This window comes from Apodemus sylvaticus, chromosome 13 (genome assembly GCF_947179515.1).
Source record: "Apodemus sylvaticus chromosome 13, mApoSyl1.1, whole genome shotgun sequence".
Taxonomy (NCBI): Eukaryota; Metazoa; Chordata; class Mammalia; order Rodentia; family Muridae; genus Apodemus; species Apodemus sylvaticus.
In genome coordinates this window covers 19,642,979-19,668,993 of record NC_067484.1, presented here as the reverse complement: position 1 = coordinate 19,668,993, position 26,015 = coordinate 19,642,979, and the positions used below count along the sequence as shown (strand labels likewise).

At 49.3% G+C, this 26,015-nt stretch overlaps 1 protein-coding gene across 3 annotated transcripts in view; it reads left to right on the top strand.

Moving 5' to 3' along the window:
* Positions 1-20,050: 20,050 nt before the first annotated feature.
* Positions 20,051-26,015, top strand: part of Loxhd1 (lipoxygenase homology PLAT domains 1) — a 168,216-nt gene continuing 162,251 nt past the window's right edge. For all 3 annotated transcript variants that reach the window (XM_052155668.1, XM_052155666.1, XM_052155665.1), the window contains exons 1-2: positions 20,051-20,180; positions 25,348-25,462. In XM_052155668.1, the coding sequence (XP_052011628.1) occupies positions 20,051-20,180; positions 25,348-25,462 (245 nt within the window). The remainder of the gene's footprint in view (positions 20,181-25,347; positions 25,463-26,015) is intronic.

Here is a 26,015-nt window from a genome sequence, read left to right as displayed (position 1 = left end):
ATTTTCAGCTCCATTTTAATCAGGAGTTATTTATAAAGATCGGTTCCTCTTCATGTCTCTGAAGACTGCAGAATCTTGTTAAACTGTGTTCCTGAATGGGAACCGTCAGCTGGGGAGCGCCTTGTCGCGTGAGCCTACTGGATAGCATCTAGCGGGAGGCTTTGACACCAACATCCTTACTGTTTCTGTTGTGAAGGTGGCATACCCGGGGTACACCTGCCATCTTCAAACACAGGGATTCACCAAGCCTGGGACTAGGGGATCAGCTGTGCCTAGGCTGGTAGGTTGGTGTAGCATCAGCATCTGAAATTCCCCCCAGTTGTTTTCTCCTATGTATGTCCACCCAAAGCGCTATGGTGCCTGATGGTCACCTGTATCGCTCTGTGGAGCTGTGGGGTGTCTGTGGAGAAGGCTTTACCCTGCATGGCCTCTCTCTGGTTCTTTCCTTCTCTCCATCTTTCCTCTCTCCCCCTCCCTTCTTTAGTCATCTTTAGAAGGCCTGTTCTGATCTGGCCTGTGGTTGTGCTTCGGAGGACTCCTTGACAGCAGAATTATCTCTGACTTGGGCAGAGGCGCAGACAAATCCTATCTACCCTTTGGCCCTGCAGGCCACTCTGAGGAGGTGCTCTGAGCAAACACTGGGCAGGCCTTCCACCTGACCTCACCTTGCAGGTACCAGCACAGGCTCTGCTGAGAAGCTAGGGGAGAGCCAGCTCAGAGGCTTCGACCAGCTTGAGTTCCCTCCTCTCACTTTTCTGAGGCGGTTCCCTGGGCTCTGGCGCGCAGGTGCCTGGAGCTCACTCCACACTCAGCTGTCTGGCTACTGTCTTTCTGAGCTCTGACTGACTCGAAGGCCCCCAGGAGGCTTAGATCCCTTGTCTGCAGGATATGGGGCCGTAGAGCAGCTGTTGAAGCCCACCAGGCGGCCTGCTTCGGTAAATGGGCAACCAACACACAAGGACAGGGCTGGCAGATGGCTTCTGGGCTCTGGCTATTTCTGCCAAGGAAGGAGTTCTGAGAATGACCCGTGTTAACTGAGTGTAACTGGCTGTGTAACTGTGAGTGTCCTGGTCACACCACCTGACTGACTGTTACACTCACAGCCAGTGTTCACAGCTAACCGAACCCACGAAAAGTCAGAACTAGAAGGTTTTATAAGGACAGATTTGTCCCACTTAAGGAGACAGACCTAGGGTAAAGAGGTGACTTCAGTGGCCAGACTGTCTGCCAGGGACAACGCCCTCTACCTGGGGGATAGGTGGGCAAGAGCCTGGTCAGATGTCAGGGTCTCCTTAGCCAAGGGTGCTTAGAACCTGCCCTACCCAGAGCCCTCACAGGAGCTGCGGATGACGCACCTCGATCCATTCCATGCCCGTGAGCGAGGGTTTAGGACACCCTCCTGGCTTAAGGTGGCACATCTGCCTGAGTTTCAAGGCAGAAACCATCCCTCCTAACCCTCAGGATGTCACTTTCCTCGTCCCTTCGATTCCAGGCTTCGGAAGGATTTGTAGACTCTCCATAGTGACTGCCAATGATGGACAACTGAGATGTGTGAATCTAAGCCATTAGTAGTATTTACAATTAAAACCCCCATTTCTTTGCACTTTCTTCTTGTGGCAGGCTCAGTGCCGACCATTTCCCCCACCATCACTGAAGACCTCTCCAGGTAACGAGGCCATTATAATAGAGGTGAAAAGCTGAGGCGTAGTGACTTGAGCATGTGACTCGCACTCATGGCCAGGCCTCCGGTGGAGGGCTTTGCAGAACTCATGACTGCTCTCCAAACCTGGGCTCCGGGAGCGGCCTCTGCCTGTTGGCCCCTCTCTCCAGCCCTGGGCCCTACAACAGTTTTGACACCTGGTGCATTGTTGCCCTGGAGGAGAACTAGGAGCACCTCTACATTTGGGGGCAAGTAGAGCTGCCTGGAGAGGGCCCATGCCAAGCCACAGCGTGCGCGGCTTCCCCAGGGCACAGGGCAAGCTAGAGGCTCGCCCGAGACTCTCGACTCTCAGAACATATGCTTTCTGCGGCAGGCAGGCAGTACGTGTAAGGTTTATCAAAGGCCCAAAGAGACACGGGCATCGGTTCTGGGTCTCCTCTGCCTCTGTTCCTTCACACCACCAATTAAATTCTAATTTAAGGCCATCAATTCCCCACAAACCAAGCAACTACTGTGTCGTCCTCTGTGCTAAATGCATTTCCAGACTTGGAAGTCGGCAGCGGCGGCAGCAAGGAGGTGACTCGGTGCTTAGGCAGGCAGAAAGGAAGGAGGCTCAAGGTGAGGCGAGCGAGCGTCTGGAACCTTCTGGTGATGCTGCTAATGCGTCTCTGCCCAGACTCTGAGAGGCAAGAGCAACCCCGGGGTGTTGCTGAGTCTGGGGAGGAAGCAGAGGCTTCAGAGCTTCCTGCTGATGTCAGCTACGCATTTCTGTGCGATACTGTGTATGTGTGTACTGTGTATACACACACTCTGTGTGTGTGTGTGTGTGTGTGTGGTGTTTGTTCATTGTGCCAGGGGATGTGTGGAGATTGAAGTCGCCCTTCTGGCACGTCTCATGCGCATGCACCGATGCTAAAAGAAGCCTCTGTCAAGCACTCACAGAAGCTGAACATGTGGAGGACTCCAAGATGAGATTCCTGATTATCGGGAGAGGAGGAGGAGAGGAAGGGGAAGGGAACGCAGGTCCAACCCAGATCGCCAACCTCAGCAGCATAGCCATTGCCAAAGAAGGTGCTAGGCCTTAGGCCTCATCCTTGGCAGCCATGAACCATCTGACAAGGTTGGCTCCAGGGCCTCACATCCTTTCCTGCTGTTTCTTCCTCCGATGGCCCAGCCTCTGAATGTCCCCTGACCCCCACCGTCAATCATGCTCCGCGACACTTCCTCAGGGCTTTCTTAACAGCAGTGCTCCTGCTGAAACCTTGTCTCCCCGAGAGCCACCAGTCCCTGATAAAGGGACCTCACCTGCAGGCCAGCCATATGCCCACTGGGACCTTCTGAGCACTGGCCTCTGTGTGGAATCTCAGACCTCAGCCCTGTCTGTCCTCCACAGATGTAGGTAAAAGAGTCCGGACTCAGAGTTTCTCCCGTGGTTTAGTAAACATGTGACCTTGGGGAGCCCCTGAAGCCCCTGGAGGCTCTAATTTATCCTCTAAAACAAACTGGGACCTTAGGCCACTCATGTTTCCAGGATCAAGCAGACGACACAGTGGTGCACAAGGCTTAACACAATGCCAGCACAGACAGACCCCGGATAAGCGCAGGTTCTCTCTGCGCAGACACCTTACTTCTTCACATTCTGTTTACTGGTTCCCGATTCCAACATAAACATCCCTTGAATCCATTGCCCCCTTGTACCCATTTTTGCCACTGCCGTGAATCAGGCTCTTTTGAGGGAGCCAGCCTCCTGTGTTCTGAGAACCAGCATCTCAGAATACCTTTTGTGGGGGCCATTGCCACCTGTCCCGAAAAGTCTAAGGCATTTTGTTTTAATCAAGCCATATGGGCCATGCCACAAGCAGGCTGTCTTTCTGGAGGCCTCTGCAGGTCTCCTGTCTTCTGTTAACCCTGTGCTTTTGTGCAAGAGGGCTCTGATGCCTGGAATGGTCCCCTTCTTATCTGCTCGCTTTTACAAATGATGGCTCCTGCTGTATGCTGCCACACTCTCTCCCATCTGTGCTTCTGTGGCGACCAGCAGACTTCCATTAGGACATCCTCAGAGCATACAGCTAAGTGTCCCCAGACCCTTAGTGGATGGTTTATCTTTTCTCCAAGGGAAGGCTTGGAACCAAGCTCCTCTCTGAGCCCCTAGCGCTGACGCCGAGCTGCACAGTAGTGTTAAGAACATCTATGACTGGGTGCCTGTAATCCTGGACCCGGAATCACAGCACTCTGGAATCACAAGCAGGACCATGAGTTTGAATCTAGTCTGAGTTATGTAGCAAGTTCAAGACCAGGCTGGGATGCAGAGACCCTGTCTTAAATTCAGTGGGAAAAAAAAAAGAACTTAAAATTCAGTTATTTGCGGGTGCCACTAACCTCTAGAGCTTTTTGTCTTGCAAAATAAAAACCTGAAACCTGTGAAATGACAGCACACACCACCTTCTGGTCACCACAGTCTGCACTCTTCTCTCTGAGTTTGGCTGTGCTAAGGCCCTTGTGTAAATGGAACCACAAAATATTTGTCTGGCGATTTGTTGATAGCATGTGCAGACTTGAACTGGCTTTGCCAGTGAACTCCGGGGGCTGACATGTGAGTTTAATGAGAATGGTTTACTAGTCTGCTAGAAATTTCTCTTTTCTCCTGCATAATCTCTTCTAAACATTTTTTTTTCCATTTCAAAGACAAAAGGGAAAAATAAATCACTACCATCGCCCAATTTGGCTACAACAGTCAGAGGTCAGTAACTGCTTCTTCCAGTCAGGAGATAGTTCTTTGCCCTAAGGTCTCCCAGTCTGGGTGCACATTAGGACTTCCTGGAGTGTTGTACAAAGTAACCCTGCTGCCACACCCTTGTCTTCCCTGGGGCAGGCACACTGGCTTGTAAAAAGCTCCCAAGAGCCTCAAATATTTCCTCAAGTGGTCACCAGCATCGTGGCTGAGTCACATTTTATGGTAGGGGTGGCTTTGGCTCGTGGTGATCTTCAGGAATTTCTGAAATCCACGAGGAATGTAGCCCATGATACCTCTGTGTGGCATATCCGGAACAGGACCTGGGCTACGCAGGTTTCAAGCACTCTGGTACTCTAGGTCATGCTGAAGCTGATCCGGGGATCTGATTCCACTTGAGGACGGCTGTCCTGGATGGTCCTTTGATTTGTGCCCCAGACCTGTTATATCCTATCTGTCATGGGTAGATGGTTCTAGAAATATCTGATTTCAGCATAAGACTTCTTAAAAGTACCACCAGCTTTTCTTTGTCTGCACAATTTGAACATTTAAAAAATAAATAAACACCATGAAATACTGTTCGAGGCAAAGTAAAAGATTTGTTTTTGGATTCAGATTCAGTGTGTCTGAATTAAAAATTCATCTGCATTTAGGCTTGGGGTGTATTTTGTAATCAGAACTAAGGGGTAAACAGTTTGGGAGCTTGGGACCCTACAAAATCACTTTGTGGTTGCTGCTTTGGTCAATTCTAAGCGCCAACCACACCACACCCTCTGGCACACCACACCCTCAACCACACCACACCCTCTGGCAGAGAGGACCTACTGCCCACCTGGGCCTGGCCTCCTCAGCCCATGCCTCTGCTCACCTACCACGATTGCCCCAAAAGATCAAGGACAATGGTACTGAGAGAACATGTCCCAGCAGTGACAGCCACAGCCCCCCACAGCAGTGAGGGTCACAGCCCCCACCCCAGTGAAGGTCACAGCCCCACAGCAATGAGGGTCACAGTCCCCACAGCAGTGAGGGTCACAGCTTCCACAGCAGTGAGGGTCACATCCCCCCACAGCAGTGAAGATCACAGCCCCCCACAGCAGTGAAGGTCACAGCCCCCACAACAGAGAGTGTCACAGCCCCCACAGTACTTCACCTTCTTCTATCTGCATTTGGAACCGGCCTAAGTTGGAACCAGCTAGTTAGAACTCAGATTTGCCTTAACTTCTTACTCTGACCAGATGTTCCCTCTGAACATGTTCCCATGGCAACTTAGAAACCCACACTTAACCACAAAGTTCACAAATCCCCGGAGATCCTAAAAGCTCACTAAGAGATTAAATGGTTGCTATTTCACTGAAACTCCACTCTCTTGCTGTGATTACTTAGCGCAATGGGCCCTCATCCCCAGGTAGCCAAGGACTGGGGTGATGGAGTTTAGAGCCTTATAATACATGCTGTAAGCCCTTTCTCTAAGGCCATTTTGCAAAGAGCAAGTCGTTTATTTTAACCTTGCATTCAGTTCTAGTGAGCACGGGTCTAGTTTCTAACAGTAAGGGTGGTGCCAGGTGCCAGGTAGAGCAAGAGATCTGCAAGGCTCAGAGGTCACCAGGAGACAAGGGGCATCTTGAAGGGACAAGAACATGTGCTTTAATAAGACCAAAGGCAAGACAGCCTCAGGGCCCCCCACCCTGGACATCCACAGAGATGCAGTCATGGAAACCTCCAAACAGTATCAGCCTACTGTCTTTAATAAGGCAAAGAGGCATCGTGCTTTAGGGTTGTTTCTGTCCTCAGAGGCCCCACATCAAAATGTCGGTGTAAGTCTTGGTGCTTGGCACATCGCTCCTCAGTTTCTTGAAGTTCCTGCAAGTGGAGTCTTCATTACCCGAGATGGACAGACCCTCTTTTAGACTTTATGCTGACTTGATAACTCCTTCTTGCTAGTCTCCATGTTTTCAGGCAAAAAGAATAGGGATGTGAGAGAGAGGGGAGAGGGAGGGGGAGGAGAGAGAGGGGAGAGGAGGGGGAGGTGAGGGAGAGGAGGGGGAGGCGGGGGAGAGGAGGGGGAGGCGAGGGAGAGGGAAGAGGAAGGGGAGGAAGAGGAGAGAGGGAGAGAGGGGGAGGGGGGAGAAAAAGGGGGAGGAGGGAGAGGGAGAGAACACATCCCTTTCACATCCAACCTCGTCCCACGGCCACGAGTGGGGTTAGCACTCCTCTTGCTGTTGTGTCCGCTCTGCTTGTGGCTTCCTTGTTACCCAGGCATTGGGTGTCCGCTGGTACCCAGCTTGGTGATTCGGGTTCTTGCTGTTTTATCATCCTTTCCCTCCTTCTCTTTCCTGTGCGAGAGACTGAGCCCAAGGTCCCAGGCATGCCCGGGAAACACCCTCCCTCTAAGCTATGCCCTGACACTGAGCTAGCTTCTGGATTTAAACATAAGACTTCTCTTCTCCACAGCGGAATCATTCTGCTTTCTAACTACCGCTGTCAGCTGTCATCTGTTCTCTCCTTGGCCTCAGCCCTGGGAGGAGGCTAGGACAAACACCCAGTCGCTGGTGATGATGATTTCTACAGGATACTGCGCTTTCCCAAGACCTAAGGAGCTGGGGCAGGAGGAGATGGCCACTGTCCTTTTAAGCCCCATGGTGTCCATCTATTTCCTGGGGGAATTCCAGTGATCTGGTGATTCAGGTGATCTAGACCGGGCCTTTACCTTTGCCCAGCCTCTGTGTGGGAGTCTCCAGTCTGAAGACCAAGTCCAGTGCACTAGAGCCAGCAGCCTGAGTGGCTGTACTCACTGGGAAGCAGTCGCACATAGTGACCGTCATCTCCTCCACAGGCCTGAGGGAGATGAGAGGGTGGAAGGAGTGGATGCGGATCCAGTGCTGCCTGCCGTCCCTCCAGCTGCAGCAGAGGAGGCTGCAAATCCCAGTGGCTGCTCCTGCCAGCCTCCCTGAAGCCAGCCATCTCTCTCCCCTGCTGGTTTCCAAACAATGTCACTACAATGACACAGCTAGCCTTCTCTGGGGCTGCTACATTGAGAACCCATGATTTAAGGATGTTTTAGGGGCTCGGTGGCCTGCACTGGAGTGACATTCCTGTAGAAGACCGTACACTTATTGTCAGATTTCCCAAACGGCAGAATACCTATTTCTTTTCAAATGAGTGATTCATGTAGGTAGCTCGGCAGTTCATCACTGCTACCTCCCCTAAATAAAGCTAGAACAGATGCTGGGGCTGTGGGAGAGCTGTGTAGGCCAGCTGCTTGCCCCCAGGTGCTTGTCATCGATGCCTGGTATGTCTTCCCTTGGGGTGATGGCCGTTTCCCAGAGGAATCTGCAGGAGTCTGTCCCTAACAGGTTGCTAGCACTGACCTTATCCTTGAGTGGCTGTCACCATTCCCTGATCCGCTTAAGAACCACATCATATTGTGTGGTACAGGTGTGCTTCCGCATGGCAGGAGGCAGCGTTTGCTCCTGGCCCTGGAGAGAAATGATCTGCCATTTGGAGACTTACTTAACCTAATTTTTAAAAATTGTTGTGGGAAACTGGGTTCCCACAAACTCTGGCAGCATGATGCCAGCAGCACGTGCTTGTCCCAGGGTGGGGATGGCTGGGATCAGACCTAATCACATCTTCAGTGCACTTCATGTCTGTCACTGCGTTTGAAGGACCTTCTGTTTCTACCCAATAAGACCAGTCAAATGGTGCATTTGGTAAAACTGGTCATGTCTGTATCCTTGTGCTCGTATGTAGCTTGGCTTGGCTAGGTGACCAGCATGGGAGGTTCAGGTGTTCAAGAAGCTCATGGACACCCTAGCACTTCCCTAGGCTCATCAGAAGTACTTGAGGCTCAGAACACCTCTTGACTTCAGGCAGAAGTAGCTAACATCTAATCAAGGTAGAACATGGGCTTTCAGATCAGGGCAAAAATCACGTGGATTGCTAAATTTCTTCCCAGAATCTTAGGCCTGACTTTAGGGTGTCTCAACAAATCAAGTTTGGCCACTTGCCCCACAGATAAAGGCAGGAAAGGAGTTTTATATTCAGCATAACTGTACCAGGAAAAAAAGCAGGGGTCAGCATTCTTTTTGTTTTGTTTTATTTTGTTTTTGAGAGGTTTCTCCTGGTCTGCGATTTCAAGGACAGGAAAAGCTAAGAGTTCTGACTATCCTGCCCTTCTTCCCCAAGCCCCTGAGCGGGCAAAGATCCTTGCTCTAACTCTTGCCTAGAGACAATTTTTTTTTTAACTTAGAGTGGGGAGTCAAACCCTATCCCTTTCGCCTGAAGCAGCCCTAGGATGCTGCGGGGCGCAAGTTTCCGTGCGAATTTTCCTATCCCATTTTTCCCTATCTATCTATCCCAAGCAGCCACTATGCCGGGTCAACATAATTCTGCTTGCCTAACCGTATCCATCTGCACCCATAACAATAGTTTCAAAGGATAAAATTTTACACTAGCGCTAGCATTTAACTCCTATAGTTGTTCACCGTGCGGATACTATCTTCTTTCCATTTTTTCTGCGAAGCTTCGCCAGATAGGGTCACCTCAGGAAATTCTCCCATATCAGGTCTGTTCGTGTTCAAGGCGCCATTATGTAGCCGCCTGTGGCCACATGTGAACTGGAGACCTGGAAGAGAATTCTGGGGATAAACGGGAAGGGGACGAAAGAGAAATGAGTCAAGACAGTTGTCAATAGAGACTGACTTTACTATATTTTAGCCAAAATATATAGTCTTTAGAAAACAACCCTGCCCCCCCCCCCAACACACACACACACACACACATCAAGGAGAAGGTCGAGAACTCCTTGGCTCCACTTCTCAGTGGGTCATCTAGCGGGTCTCTGCTGGTCTCCAGGGGAGACTGCCCTGAGGCAGCCTTGGTTGTCAAGGTGAAAGCAGCTGTATTGTTCCCAGCGGAACAAAGGCCAGAGATAACACCAGCCAGGAATGTCATGAATGGGCTGGGAAGTCCAGCTCAATGCTGTGGGGGAAGGGACACAGTCCTGGCTGTCCTGGAACTCACTCTGTAGACCAGGCTGGCCTTGAACTCCGAAATCTGCCTGCTTCTACCTCCCAAGTGCTGGGATTAAAGGCATGAGCCACCACTGCCTGGCATAGGGAGCATCATTCTTAAAATAGCACCTTAGGCTGAGGAGATGGACCAGTGGTCAAGAGCACTTGTCGCTCTTGCAGAGCTGTGATTCAGTTCCCAGGACCCACGTGGCGAGTTAACACCATTTATAACCCCACCTCTATGGATCCAATAGGCACTCAGTTTGTGCACAGACATACATGCAGGCAAACATTCATGTACAAAGAGTAAAGTTCTTTTAAAAAGACTGTACCTTGTCTTTGGGGGACACTAACATGAGTATCAGTTACTTCCCTATTTTTGAACAAATACCCAACAGAAGCTATTTAAATAGTGGCTTACTATTTAAGCCATAGTAACAAGGGAGGCACAGTGGCTCAAGTAGTGTTGTCCCTGGTGGCTATAGTGTCTGACAGTGCCTTGATGGACACAGCATAGAGGGTGGGAGCAGAAACCGAGCCCTCCAAGGCTCATCTGCAGTGACCCACCTCTACTCTTCAGGCCCATCTCCTAAAGTTCCCATGACCTCTTCAAACACATTCATCTGCAACTAGGTGTCCAAACACATGAGCCTGTGGGAAACCTTTCACATTTAAACCACAAGAAACCACAGACAGAGTTGAGAGGAGGGAGAAGAGGCACTCAGAGCCTAACAGACTTGGGTAGACTATGGTCTGGCTACAGCTCCGGCCCTAGGGAAGTGGTGACCACTGTCATTGCATTGGGGGGAAATGCACCTCTGTTCTCACCTTGAGTTGATTCTATTAAGGGTGGGGAGTTGGGGGGGGTAATGCCCGCTCTAGGGCTAAGTGTTCCCATTTATGGGGACAGTCTCATCATGGGCCATCTTCTAGAAAGATCCACTGCTCCAGAAACTCAAGGAAACACAGGATTCTGGGAATTAATAGGAACTTTCAGGTGCCATCTCAAGGGTCTGGAAAAAGATGTTTTAAAAGTTGGCAGTAAAATGTCCTTATTATTCTTGTATTGATGCCTCCAGTCTTAAAAGAGGGTAAGCTAGGTCAGGTAGGGCTAGCCTATTTCTATTATCTCAGACAAGTACTATTCCTTAAGTGATGAAGATGTTGTACTGACTGGGTTTGTGTGTCAACTTGACACAGCTGGAGTTATCACAGAGACATTTCCTCAAGGGAGGCTCCTTTCTCTGTGATAACTCCAGCTGTAAGACATTTTCGTTTTTGTTTTCATTTTTTTTTGTTTGTTTTTTGGATTTGATTTTTTCGAGACAGGGTTTCTCTGAGTAGCCCTGGCTGTCCTGGAACTCACTCTGTAGACCAGGCTGGCCTTGAACTCAGAAATCTGTCTGCTCTGCCTCCCAAAGTGCTGGGATTACAGGCGTGTGCCACCACCACCTGGCTGGCATTTTCATAATTAGTGATCAAGTGGGGGAGGGCCCAGCCCATTGTGGATGGTTCTATCCCTGGTTTCTATAAGAAAGCAAACTGAGCAAGCCAGTAAGCAGCATCCCTCCATGGCCTCTGCATCAGCTCCTGCTTCCTGACCTGCTTGAGTTCCAGCCCTGACTTCCTTTGGTGATGAACAGCAATATGGAAGTATAAGCTGAATAAACCCTTTCTTCCCCAACTTGCTTCTTGGTCATGATGTATTCTGCAGGAATAGAAACCCTGACCAAGACAGATGGCTACCTAGAACTGAGCAGGAATCTGATCCAAAGGAGACAGATATAAAATGAAGACAGAGACACCATGTTTTCATTCTGCTTTCAGTTACCCACTGGGTATCACAGGTCCAACCGAAGAGATGGCACCTTAGCAGGAACAACCCTAGTCGCTGTTAGAGGACCACACCTTACAGTTCTGCCATGTGTAAGCCAGTGGTCCTCAACCTTCCTAATACTGTGGTCCTTTAATAGAGTTCCTCATGTTATGTTAACCCCAAGCCATAAAATTATTTTGATGCTACTTCATAACTGTAATTTTGCTACTGTCATGAATTGTAATGTAAACATCTGATATGCAGGCTATCTGTAATGTGACCCTTGAAGGGGTTGTGACCCACTTGTTGAAAACTGTTGCTTTAATCATAGTAGCACTGTCAAAGTTGGAAGCTGTGTCAATGAACACGGGTTATTCTCATAAAATAATGAAAACAAAAGCCCTCTCAATTTCTTGAGTGCATCTTTAATAGAATTGCATAAAGATGCATCTTGGGTTCCTGCAAGCCACTTGGCTTGGTGGGATGGAGAGATGATGACCTCCGCTCCCATATTGACACTGGGGAAGGATTCCCTGTGGAAACTCCTGAGGGTACATGGTCCTCTGTCTTCAGATTCTTGAGGTGGAGACATTTCATTTTATATGTGTTGGTCATCCAGGTGTTGGACATTGTCAAGTCATTTCTATTGTATCTAATGCTCACATCACATCAGGGACTCCAGCGATAGATATTACAGGGAACTTCCACATGGGCGCCTCCTGTGCAGCAGACTGCACAGCTGTTGACTGACCTTCCAATATGGTTGCTCCTTACCTTTCTCAGCCATCTCTTCAACCTATTTCTCCTTGCTCTCCTCACCTCACTAGCTCACTAGAAAACATTTCCACCACTTTCTCTTTGCATCCATTTAAGCCTGGCCTTTGGCCGAGGCTGAACCGCAGATCACCCACCTCTTTCCATCTTCCAGAGAGGAAGACCATTTTCTCTCTAAGATGAACTTAGTGGCGTTTGTTTACAACAGGTGTTTACGTGTTGCATTATGATGCTTATAAGATGTTAAACACACCCAAAATGTAGAACCTGAGAATGCTCTCTGAGGGTCTGACCCAAACCCACAGGAATATGGGTTCCAAATGGTAAGGGGCTGAGAGTGAGAATTGGGGATGGGAAATTAAAATGACAGATAATCAGGGACCAGGAGGTCTTGCGTAAGCTGATGTCTTATGCCAAGCAAGCTTATTGAAAAGTTCAACACCTCATATACTATTTGTAATGGGAGAATGGATCAAGGTCGGCAGAGAGCTAAATCACACAACACTGGCAAAGAAAACCAAGGATATTACAGACACAATTGCCTCAGCATGGATAACCACAGCCCTTCTATCGGGAAAGTTGAGTTCCCTGAAACCAAAATTCTAACTCCTTTGAGGCTCCAAAGGACCTTGCTGAGTCTGCCCCTGAACAAGGACACAAAATTAACATTCCATTTGTCCTTTTACCAGAGTTTCTGAGAAAGCCCTGGATCAATCTGCCTCCCAAAAGGATCCTCCCTGAGACCTGGGCAATGCCTTTTAGTACTTTCGGAAGGCAAAGGGCCACTGCTCTTCTGTCAGAAGGGGATGTATTGCTTACCACAATCTCCAACAAGGATGCCTTTAAAGGGGAATGCTTGTGCCAGTTCATAGTTTCCGAATCTTGAAGCCCATTATGGCAGAGTGCCCTTGGGAGTAGCCCAGGCTGTCCCAATAGGCACCAGTGGAGCCAGGTGCTGGGCGTAAGTTTCAAAGGTCTACTTCTAATGACATACTTCTGCCAGCTAGAACTCACCACCTAAAGGTTCCACAGGCTACCCCACCAGTTGAGGAGCAAGTATTCAATTAATAATACAGGGATGTCCATAAAACTTTGGAATAAATGAACATGGAAATGTCCTAGGGGTGGATGGAGGTGATTGTATTTCATTTATTTATTTAATATCATCTATGAAGTGCACGGTGTTTGTTATGTCATTCATTCAACAACTATTTTCTGAGTATTGGGCCAGATTCCTTAATGTGCTTGGAAAGCAAGAGTGTGCTAGAGAGAAGCTTTATGCTCTGAGAGAGAGAGAGAGAGAGAGAGAGAGAGAGAGAGAGAGCTCTATTCCAGGCAGCACCACGGAGAGCTCCCTAAGTCAGCACCTGGCTGTGAAGAGACAGCACTTAGGACCCAGAGGAAGGTCTGTGTACCTCCCGCCAGGAAAGGAAGAGAACACAACTGGCTGAAGACCAAACTGGGGAGCTGGGCAGAGAAAGACTCTGGGACCACATTGACTAAAAGTCTCAGAGTCAGCTGGTCCTTGGAAGAGAAAGAGATGCCATAGAATCACTCCCGAAATATCTCACTCTGGTTGCAATGTGGAGTGCAGGACTGCCGAGGAGTTCTGAGACGTGGCCATCCAGGAGTGACAGCTCAGCCTGTGGGGATGAGGTGAGGGGCAATGTAGGCATGACACATGGAACGAGACATCTACGAGATTAGTGGAATAAGAAGACAAATCAACAAGGTGCGTGGGTGAGTGGGGAGGGCCGTCCCAAGGAGAGCAATGGCTCCCAAAGTGGAGGCACAGAAGTCCAAACCCTTGTCCTTCCCGGGGTTGTGTGTGATATTATTTGCTGGAGGAGTGAGAGATCTGTGTAAGAAGAAAGCAAGTTGGAGCGTCTAGTCCTGGCATCAGGCTGCAGAGGATGCTGCTTCCCAAAGGAGGCACTGGACCATGGATAACATTTCCAGACTGATGGGTGGAAAATCAGTCAAACTTCCCTTGGGCCTATTATCTCAAGGCAAAGACATAATAGGGATGGCAGAGCATGGGGAATTTTTTTTTTTTTTTTTTTTTTTTTTGGCAAAGTCTTACTATCTAGCCCCGGCTAACCTGGAACTTGCTATGATAACCAGGCTGGCCTCAACCTAATTCACAAAGATCTGTCTGCTTCTGCCCCTGGAGGCAGGGATTAAAGCTGTGGACCCCTTTGGAATTGTGTTAAAGGATCTTTAATGGAAAGAATATGCAGTGAGTCCTGCCCTGTGGGAAGAGGCAGAGGCCTTTAGGCTGTCTCTTAATTCCAAGCTTAGAGACACAGGAGCCTTCACAGGACTGGCCTGAGTGGCTATGGATTCCCAGGGTACTGGGACCCAATTCTTGCTCGGAATGCCAAGGTGACCCAGGTCACAGAGTTGGGCTGATTGATGGAGGTTTGGCTTTAGGGTCATGTATCACAAAGATCATCTGGGATTTTTTCTGAAGAGAGTGGACTTTCAGGACAAAGAAAGCTTGGGAATAGAGGTGTGTTTCAGAGCAGAGAGGGACTAGAACCGTTAATCCTGAGGGGTGGCATGTCCATGTCTAGGGAGTCTTTTGGGAGGAAAGCCACAATGTCATTGGGAGGAGCCAACTGAAATCACCTGTGGAGTACATGGGCAAGGTCTCCTGTGCAAGGTCCCAGCCTTGCAGGAGGGGACAGGCTAGTATATATCTAAATCTGCAGTCCCCAAAAGAAGGACACCAGGAGGGTAGAGGGCTACCACCTCCCCAACAATAAAGGAAGATGAGTATCTTCATTAGGGTTTCTATTCCTGCACAAACATCATGACCAAGAAGCAAGTTGGGGAGGAAAGGGTTTATTGAGCTTATACTTCCATATTGCAGTTCATCACCAAAGAAGTCAGGACTGGAACTCAAGCAGATCAGGAAGTAGGAGCTGATGCAGAGGCCATGGAGGGATGTTTCTTCCTGGCTTGCTTCCCCTGGTTTGCTCAGCTTGCTCTCTTATAGAACCCAGGACTAGCAGCCCAGGGATGGCCCCACCCACAAGGGGCCCTCCCCCCTTGATCACTAATTGAGAAAATGCCTCACAGCTGGATCTCATGGAGGCATTTCCTCAAGGAAGGCTCCTTTCTCTGTGATAACTCCAGCCTGTGTCAAGTTGACACACCAAACCAGCCAGTACAAGGAGCGAGCAGTTGGAGTCTCCAGAGGAGTCTATGAATTGTAGATTCCTGTGCTGGAAACATTTGCCATTTGTAATCTGTGCAGAACTTCAAAAATGACAGAGAGCTGCATCGTCACAAGTCTGCCATGGATTCGGCTACTACCAGGGGAAGACCAAGCCACATCATTTCCACAGGTCCTGCTTGCTTGCTTATTAGGTCCAGAGTGGTTTCAGAGTAGTAAGCTGTGAACAATCACAGCGGCACAAGCAAGCAAGAGGTTTCAGGGGAGAGTTTCACCGGTGGAAACAGTACTTTATCGGATCTCTCTGAGAAGGGCAGAGAGTGCCGGCAAGTGCGTGAGTTAGGGGGTTAAGAGTTCTTTGAGGGGAGGCGGGAGTAGGTGGTTAGGTGGGGGATCGTTCTCATAGAAGTAGGGGGAAGGAGGATGGGATGGGGGTTTCCAACCGGGAAAGGAGATAACATTTGAACTGTAAATAAATAAAAGATCCAATTTAAAAAAAAAAACAAACGAATTCTTTTGAGTGTCGTCATGTAGGATCGGTGCATAGGACTGGGCAGTGGTGAGTGGTAGACAGCACCAGGTTGTGGAGGCTGCAAACAGAGCCATGGAACTGGTAATTTGCTCTCTAGGAAATGGAACAAGAAGCGAGTCTTTGCCAAATCTGATTCTGCAGGAGTGTGAGGAGGTGGGTGGCCGCCAGAGGGTGCAGTTTCAGGGAGAGAGGAGTGAGGCTGGGTCCTGCAGGATGGGGGGCCATTCGGAGTGTAAACAGGAGCACACAAGGGAGATGGTGTGCTAGCAGGGCGGGGGGGGGGGGCAGAGGTGGGGGAGGGCTTGCAGTCAAAATTTAACTCTAAGGACGTGAGGAATCACTGGAGTATCTAAACTGGGGGCAGTCAGCTTTACTGACAGGAGGAGTCAGAGCTTTTCTCCTGCTACCTCAGGCAGATTTCATGGGGACAGAAAGACCTCCACCACACAGCACTACACTTCGTATTCTTCTCCCCTTCTTAGTGGTGCACACTGACATAGAAGGCTGGTACCTTGAGTGAGGAATCAGGAGTAATGGTAAGCCACGACTCACAGCTGGGAGACAGAACCGTGAGGCTTATGCGCTTCACGCTGACGCATGCGCATTGCTCCCACTTCAGGCTTGTGGTCTGCTCATCCCGTTATCATTTCTTGAGAGCTGCGTTATTTCTCGGCCAGCGCTGGAGATTCTTAAGTTTCGTTGGGAGGAGCTGCGTTGTTGGTGCTGGCGGGTGCGGGCTTGGGAGACATGAGCTAAGAGGATGCATTTGGTGCTAAGGCCTCTTCATGCTTCCTCAAGCTCTCCCTTGGCTCTCCCTGAGATGAGAGGTAGGTCTGCAAAGCGAGCCCCAGACCCCCTCTCCTGCCAACTCGGTGCGGGGTCCGCACACTTAAGAGTCTTGGATGAGGATTCAGCCAAGGCCAGGTCTGTATTATGGCTTGAGCCAGCTAGACTGGCATGTGGACTGGAAAGGCAGACAAAACAGGACAGAGAATGAGAAACACAAGTGGAGTCTATGTCCTGTCTCTGAGGCGTGCGGAGCCTCCTCCGGCTTTCTGATGGTCCATCCCCGCTCTCGCCCCCGCCCCCGCTCCATGCCCGCCTCTGGCCACCACTGGCCTGTTTTCTGAACCTCTACTTTTATCTTTCTGACAGTGTTACATAAATGCACCCCTGCAGTGAGAGCCTTCTCCTGGGCTTCTCACTTACCAGAATTCCTCTGATTTTCATCTGGGTAGCACGCCCCTTCCTTCCCCCGTTTATTCTCTGTGGTGGGGATCAAAGCCAGGTCTGCGCTGCATTCTTCCACAGATTCACAGCCTCAGCCCAGCCAGCCCAGTTCCCTGTCACTGCCAAGTCCTGCTTAAACTCCCTTCCAGTTCTGAGCAGTCTTCTGTACGAATGCGTCTCAGTTTGCTTGCCCACTGAGATGCTCCCAGTGCGTGCTGGAATGCTGACTGACTGAATGACACAGTGACACGTGCAGTCAACCACAGATGCTGTGAGTTCATGAGGGCAGCATCCCTGTCAGGCGCAGACAATGGACACACAGCGCTGTCTTCAGGTAGACGTCCTTGAGTGGAGTCTGGGTTGTGTAGAATGTTTGCTGAGCCACCATGTGAGAGATCCCTGCTGCCTTGCCAAGTGCCCCAGTATGACAGGTTCCGTTTTGCTTTACATCCAGGCCAGTGTTAAGTTTTATTCAAATCATGATTTCTTTTTTTGAATTCGCATGTTCTAATGATTCTCTAAAAATATTTTTATTTTCAAAGTTTTATAAAAAATTCCAATAAGCATTTCGTCTGAAGGGTGTCTCACTATAAACAAGTCTTGTTATTGTCTTTGAATAGACCCCCAAACAAAATGATTTATATGCATGTGCGCACACGCGTGTATGTGTCCTGTCCCTACAAAATTCTTTTTCTTGGTTATTTCCAATCAAGGTTCCGGAGGTCAAACCACATACTACCAGCAGGGGGCGTATGTCACCTACGGTTAAACTAGTCTACGTTCTCCAGCCTCTCTACTGATTCAGGTGTGGTCTCTCTGTAGACTAAGGGAAGAGATAGGGTTGATGTCTCCTTGGTGAAGATGTGTGGGATCAGAGATGCCTTCCCTTGCTAGGGATCTGGCCACCTCAAAAGGACGAAGTGGGGAAGAAGCGTCTCAGAGCAAGCTTGGGGGAGGGTCTCAGCGCTGGTTGCTGCTTGATGTCTATGAATGGCCTTCTCTTCCTTTCCCTCTGAGATGTGCTGAGAATGGCATCTATTTTAGAGCATCCGTTCTGCCCAATGGCAAGTTGGTCCAGCATTTACTGCTTTACTCCTGGGCGCTGCGCCTCGAACCTTTGTGGCCTTCTTCGTCATAATGCTTGCATTTACCCGTTAGTTCGCTGAGCCCAGTGCATTCCAGGCACAGCAGAGGTCCTGAGCGTGCTTCAGTGAACACTGGGGAGGTCCCTCTACTCTCAAAGAGCTCACAGCTGGGGTGGGCAGGGAGATGCCCACAAGTGATAGGCCCCTCCACAGGCTGGATATTTGGAAATTAAAAAAAATATATATCCATCTTCTTGTTGCTGTTGCTATTGGGTTTTTCTTTTCAATACAGGGTTTCTCTATGTAACAGCATCAGCTCTCCTGGAACTCCCTCTGTAGACCAGGATAGCCTCAAACTCATAGAGATCCACCTGCCCCTGCCTTCCCTATGCCGGGATTAAAGGTGTGTGCCACCCCAGCCCAGCCCCATGTTATTTTTTAAAAGAGATTACCACTGACCGTTCAGCTAGCTGGTTTGAGTCCAGGGACCCTGCTACCTCTACCTTCCCTGCACGGGGATTGCCTGTGCGTGTCTCCATGCCTGGCTTCTTGTGGAGATGGAACTCAGGCCAAAATGCTTGCAGTGCAGTCACTTCCCTGGTCACAGTCCCAAATCTCCTACTCTCCCTGCTTGGCCACCTCCGAGCACCTCCCTGACCCAGGGAGTGTTTTACATGCCAATATTCAACGTACTGAGACAGACATCTACTCAGTGCAGGAGTTACAAACATTCATTAACCTCTAATAGTCTCTAGAAACTTCTGACTAATGAAGAAGAGTTTTCTCCAACTGCTGAATGCGCGATACTGGGTCTCATCCCCCCTTTATGGATGGGAAATTGGGCTGTGCTCCAGGCCTCATAGCTGGGAGGTGGCACAGATGGGCTTAGTTCTGTCCCCCCATTCACCTGCCAGGGAAGAGGAGGAGCAAGAGTTTTAAGTAACTTGAAATTTTCTAGCACTAAAAAAAAAAAAAAAAAAAAAAAAAAAAAAAAAAAAAAATCTATACAGAAATCTCACAAACCAGGTAGTAAGGATTTTTTTTTGTTTAAAAATCATAATAAAATGGCAAGAAGAGGACTCTAACAGCCTCAGGAAGCTCTCCCTGCTGACTATGGGTTGGAAATGGCATCTGACCCCTGTTCTGCACAGAAGCATCTAGTCTGGGTTATCTGGGCCCTTCTGGGGCCACCCGAGGATAGGCGGACTTCCTCAAGGTCCTGGGTACCAGGCTGACAGTGGCCATAGCTGCTTTGTGGGTCAGCCACAGGCTTTGAGGGACGGCAGGACTTCCCGGAGGAGGTCACTTCCAGAAGACAGTATTCTTCTGGGAAATGGGAACAGAGACCAGTCTAGTAAGAACCTGCCTTCTGGGTAAGGTGAGCTGCACTCATGCATAATAGAGAGAAACTGATCTCCAACAGGCTAGAGAGAAACTGATCTCCGCCAGGAACCTGGTGGATCCCCTGCCCTGCCCGCCTCAGGACCAGCCCTGCTCTGGATGGTGTGCAATGCTCTCTTAGGCTGGGACGCTCAGGTGTCTCCTTAGTGGTGGCCCCCACATGCCCTTGGAGTGGCCTGGAGGGGCCCTGAGTGCCACCCTCCCTGTTGTGAGGCCAGGTGGGAAGTGGACGCCGGGACATTATGACACTTGAGTCTCTGCAAAGGGGTGTGGTGGGGAGGAAAGAGGGCGACCTTCTCATTTTCATGAATAAGTGATAGGGCTCCAGGAGAAGTCCCAGGGCAGGTGCAGAGTGAGAGAAGGTGGCAGAGAACGGCTGGGGACAGGAAGGGGGCAAAGAAAAGAAAATGAATAAAAGTACTGCATTGGGCTGAGGCGCTAGAGAAGCAGAAAGTGGAAATTTGGGGACCAGGGAACCAGGAGACCCAGGGAGAGCCAGTGTGCCTCCTGAAACCCCGGGAAGGGCTGAGGGCCCCGCAGCTTGCTGAGTGAAAGGCATAGGTGTAAGGAAGTCAGGACCGCGGACCACCGCTGAGCCTGTAGGGTCCCAGAAGAGGCAGGCAGCAAAATGATGCCCCAGAAGAAGAAGCGGAGGAAGAAAGACATCGACTTCCTGGCCTTGTACGAGGAGGAGCTGCTGAACTACAACTCGGAGGATGACGAGGACGAGCTGGAACATGAGTATTACAAAGCCAAGGGTGCGGGCTGCATGGGCCGCGGGCTGCGGGTGGGGCCCCGGGCTGAGGGTGGGGCCGCAGAATCTATCCCTCCATCTGCGGAGAGCTTTGCCGTTCTGGACCATTGCTTACTAGTTATCTCGCATGCACTGTGTGTCTGGGGGTCAGAGAGCGCAGGGCCCCACGGAGCTGGTGATGAGGCAACTTTCTGGTTGGCCGAATAGACTATTGTAGTGCACGGACTGCTTCCCTTTCTCAGCTAGCTGCACTAGCTTGAATTAAAAAGTAACAAATGAGACTGAGGACCGTTATGCACAGAACACAGGACACATAGGTACCCAGGGAACCGACTTACCGGTGCACGTGTGTGTGTGCATGTGTATGTGTATGTGCACACGTGTGTGTGTTTCTGTGTGTGCGCGTGTGCGCGCGCGCGCGCGCGCACGTGTGTGCACATGTGTGTGCACGTGTGTGTGGCACCACTAATTCAGACCAGAATGAGAACATTTCCACCCGCACAGAGCTCCGTAGGATCTCTGCCCCGCCCTACACGTCTCCTTATTCTATCTCCACAGAGAGCTTTCCACTGCTCTTTAACTTCATATACATGGAGTCACTCGATGTGTGCTTCTTTGGGAGAGAGGCCTCACTCTGTGTGGCTCAGGTCTGTCTTACTAAGGCTGCATTTACTGTGCAGCCTAGGCTGGTCTTAACTGCCCAGCACCCCTCAGGCCCCGGTTGCCTGGGACTGGCATTACACGGGTGAGCTATGAGTTTTGTGATGTGTGTTTTTGTATCTGTCTTCTTTCTCACCATCCCACCCGAGAGGGTCATGCATGCTGTCATGTGACTCACGGATACGACTGCATTTTATGAGCACATCACTGGTGAGCCAAACACTCCTTTGATGAATATTTGCCTTGCTTGCGCCTTTGTTTTTGTACCATTGTGAAGAAAGCGGCTACGGGTCTTGGACACACACGTTCATTTCTCCAGCATTTATAACTGGAAGTTGAAGTGCTGGGTTACAGGGTGATTACCTGTTCACCTCTCAGTGCTGACAGCCACTCATGCACCCCCACCATACGAGGGGGACGGTGGCTTCACAGCCTGACATTGCTCGGTATGATCAATTCTTTATTTCAGCCGTTCTGAAACGCTGGGCACATGGTGGCATCTTCCTGGGAGTTCAGTTTTCAAGTCCACGATGACTAACGATCCTGAACATGTTAATTCATGCATCTCCTGCATTTGGTGGTCATTTGAGCATTGTTGGCGACATATTAAGTTACTTTTGCATTTTTCAGTGTTACTGAAGTAAATAGTTTATTATAATAAAGTACATATATTTTGAATGGACTTTTTACGTGACAAGGTCAATGTAGAAAATATTTACATTGTAGAGACCAAGGCTTCCTTGTGTTGTTCCCAGCTGGCTTCCTGTTCCTCAATTCCAGTCAGCCATTCTTCTGTCTCCTGTTACAGCAGGTTGTGTTTGCTATTAGTGGCTTCACATAAATAGCATTGTAAAGAATAAATGGTTTTGTGTTGTGTTGTGTGTTCTGCACAGCATGTGGCTGTAGCTCACTGCTCTTCATTGCTGAGTGGTACGGTTTGTTTGCCCACTCACCGGTGGATGGACACTTAACGTTCCTCATCTGGGTCTACTAAGAATAAGTTACTATGAACACTGAGTTCACAGGGATTTGTGTGCACTTGCTTTTGTCTCTCTTGGGTTAAACCCCAAAACTGGTCATTTTTGATATTATGATAAGTGATCGCTTATTGGTATTTAAAAGAGAGTGGTGCCTGTTTCTTCTTCTCTATCTGTATGAATTATTCATAGGTTTAGGTATGAGTCCTTTGCTAGGTTCATTCCAAAAGCCACTTCTTCATCCATGACTCACGCTACCACTTTCTTGATGGTCTTAACTGTCATTAAGTTCAGATGAGCAACTTCTGCAATTCAGTGTCTGGCTTAGGGGGTAGCTGTGAACCCCTGAGTGAGCCAGTGAATCAGCTCTCCCACTCCTGCCTGGACGCCAGACCCACCTCTGCTCTAAATTAAGTATCTCTGGGCCTCTTTCTACCATTTTCAAGTCACGTAGTCCTGGCATTTCCACCAGACTGGCCATTCTCCTGGGGCTACTTGACTCAGAAATGTCCTGTGTGCATGTAGGTGATGTCAGAGATGCCCTGTGTGGACATAGGTGACGCAGACAGTACTCAGGTTCCCTGTGGTATAGGCTGCAATGGCCCAAACCTTGCCGTGAGTATCATGAGAGACAGAGCCCATTCCTGTCCCCATTCATGGCCTCCCTGATGAGCTCTGTCAGCCTCAGGCACATCCAGGGTTCCTCTCATCCCCAGACACTGCAGATCCCATTCTTCACAGGCAAGGAAGGACCATGTTAGAAATGAAGGAGTTCTTAAAGAGATTCAGAATTATCTGTATGCCATGTTCATGGTGCTTGAGCTAATACACTGTCTGCCAAAGGAACAGGTGTTAGCTCTTGGATGAAATTGACTTTTTTTCTGAATAAACAATACCTTTAAAAGAGACAGGCTAAGTGGGCGGTGGTGGCGCGTGCCTTTAATCCCAGAACTTGGGAGGCAGAGGCAGGCGTATTTCTGAGTTTGAGGCCAGTCTGGTCTACAGAGTGAGTTCCAGGACAGCCAGGGCTACACAGAGAAACCCTGTCTCGAAAAACCAAAACAAAGCCTCTCAAAAGAGAAAGGCTATTTATTATCTTCTGTGTGTCAGGGCCTCTACATTTTCGATTCCAAGAGCAGTACTGCAAAGCTGTACTGGTATTACTGGTACAGGAGGCTGGGTACTTTTGTAAAAAGCTATCCTATTCCTGAGTGGAAAGTCAGTGGCTACCCCTAGACTTCTGTGGCACTGACGCTGTATTAGTCAGGGTTCTCTAGAGTCACAGACTGTATGGATAGTCTCTATATAGTTAGGGAAGGTGTCCATGACTTACAGCTTATAGTCCAACCCCCCAACAATGGGCAGCAGCAGCTGTGGATGGAAGTTCAAGGATCTAGCAGTTGCTTAGTCCCACGAGGCAAGCAGGCAAGGAAGAGTGAGTCCTCCTTCTTTCAATGTCATTATGTAGGTCTCCAGAAAAGGGTGTGTCCCAGATTAAAGGTGTGTGTGCCACCAAGCCTTTAATCCCAGATGACCCTGAACTCCCTGTCTTAATCTTCTGGAATTCATAGCCACTATGCTTCAAGATCTCCATGCCAAGATCCAGGTCAGAATTTTGTATCTCTCAACCTCCAGATTAGGATCACAAGCAAGCCTTCCAATTTTGGATTGTAGTTCATTCCAGATACAGTCAAGTTGACAACCAGGAATAGCCACTGCAGATGCCTAGCACTTTGCCCCAGCAACTGAAGCTCTCAGATTTTCAGTGGTAAAAATAACACTTGGGACACACCTGGGACATGCCTTCCATGGATCCAGATGCTACAGGCACCCAGAGGTGTTCGTACACTCCACCTTCCACCCGCAGCCTTGTTACTCTGCACAAGGGACAAACCCCTCTGGCAGAATGGACTGCCAATTGATAGTTTTGAATAATGAATATTTATTCCCCAAATAGCAACTCAGTTCACAAGACCTCCTCAAGAGAGCTCAAATATATATTCTGCTCCTGAGGACCTGTCCTAAAAAGGCCAGATCTAGGAATGAGAAATAGGTTTGAGCAAGAACCAAGTGTGATAATATACACGAAGCCCATGACTCTGGCTGGCCATGAAGTAAGTCATCCACCATTGTTGGTTATGATGCGGTTAGCAAGCACTGGTATTTGTGCATTTCCTCGAAGTAGCGAACAGCTGATGCACACCCTGAGGATTTCACATACCCTTCCCACATCTGACCAGCTTTCCACTTTGTAAGTTCCCCCTTCCCAATGACGTCATCTCTTGGTCAGCCTCCCTCGCTGCACACGTGTGTGATCCGTTCCCTGAGTCAGCGTTTCCAGCCCAACAGTGTCTCAGAAATGAGTCTCCTCATAAAGCAGGATGGGGTGCATACTTCATTTGGGGATAGGAGTAGCAGCTGGATAGGTTGGTGTGTGCTGTTCCTGCTTCTTCGCAGAGGTGACGTGGCTCTGGGGTTGGTTGGCTGCAGCAGTCCGGCTCAGGCCAGGTGTGTGTTGGGCTTCTGGGAATTGATTCCAAAAACAGATCCAAGACACATTCCTACAATTTTGCTGACACTCTTCCTGGCCATAATACCCCTGTTTATCCTGCTCAGTCCATATGGTTGTAACAGATCCTGCCTGTTATAGTCAAGGATTCCATTGCTGTGAAAAGACACTGTGACCACAGTAATTCTTATAAAGGCAAACATTTAATTGGAGCTGGTTTAATAGTTCAGAGGTTTAGTCCATTATTATCATAGCAGGAAGCATGGTGGAGTCCAGCAGACATGGTGCTGGAGAAGAAGCTGAGAGGTCTACATCTGGATTGGCAGGCAGCAGGAAGAGGGACGCTATGAAACCTCAAAGCCCACCCTCCCAACCCCCAGTGACTGACTTCTTCCAACAAAGCCATACCTCTTTTTTTTTTTTTTTTTTGATTTGGTTTTTTTGAGACAGGTTTCTCTGTATAGCCCTGGCTGTCCTGGAACTCACTCTGTAGACCAGGCTGGCCTCGAACTCAGAAATCCACCTGCCTCTGCCTCCTAGAGTGCTGGGATTACAGGCATGCACCACCACCATCCAGCTCACACCTCTTAATCCTTTCCAATAGTGCCATTCCCTGTGAGCCTGTGGGGGCCATTTTCATTCAAACAACCACATTGCCATTTCTAAGAATCTTGATAGATTCTCCAGTCAGCAAATATACAGGTACTGACATCCTGACTAGGAATGGGGTTGACAACAAGCCATGCAAGCTTCAAGATGACCATGAGAGGGAACTCAGTGACCCAGCCAAAGACACACCCCTGTTGGAAAACTGCATTTCAGCCCTTAGGAGGCTTTGCTCTGCAGAATGAAGCTGGCCTTGTCTGTAAGCGTTCAGGGTCCTCTGCCAAAGCAGTGTGTGGTATTGATAGAGAGTTTTTAGTCAGTGGGAGTTAGTGTGGATTCGACCTTGGTTCAGGATTGTGTGCATGGGATTCTGGCTTCCCTCCCGAGCCTACAGTCTGTCTTTCTCCTCCTTTTTCCAGTGTATGAGGTGGTCACAGCCACAGGGGATGTCCGTGGCGCGGGGACAGATGCCAATGTGTTCATCACGCTGTTCGGAGAGAACGGGCTCTCTCCCAAGCTCCATCTCACCAGCAAGTGAGTACCATTCTGGGGTGGTGGGATTCTGGGACGTTAGTTTGGCTGACCAAGTTCTAGAGCCCAGTGGTGGCCTTCTACGCTGTAGAGATGGACAGTTGGACCACAGGTATGTTAAATGACAAGAATCCTCTGTCAACAGTCCAAGTATCATCCTGGGATTGCTCAATGCTTTCCTGACAATCCTCCTTTGTCAAATTCTAGATTTTGTAAACAGTAATGTCTAGTTTGGACCTTCCAAGAACTCATGCGTATCCCTTGATCATGGAACATGAACAATTAGGACTGAGAAGCCAGGGCCAGCGTTTACTATCCTGCTCCATGTAACTTTGCCAAAAAAAACCCTCATGGTCTCCAAGTCCTTGATTTCCTTACCTACCTTCCGAGGGCAGTTGAGATCATGAATGTCATGAAGAACATGCATGAGGGAGCCATGATTTTGAGATGGTCAATATTGAAAGGTCACATGATGGCCAGCCTCATACTTAATTTATCTGGGAACCATGAATACTCAGTCACATGTCATGTGTATGCGTGTGTGTGTGTGTGTGTG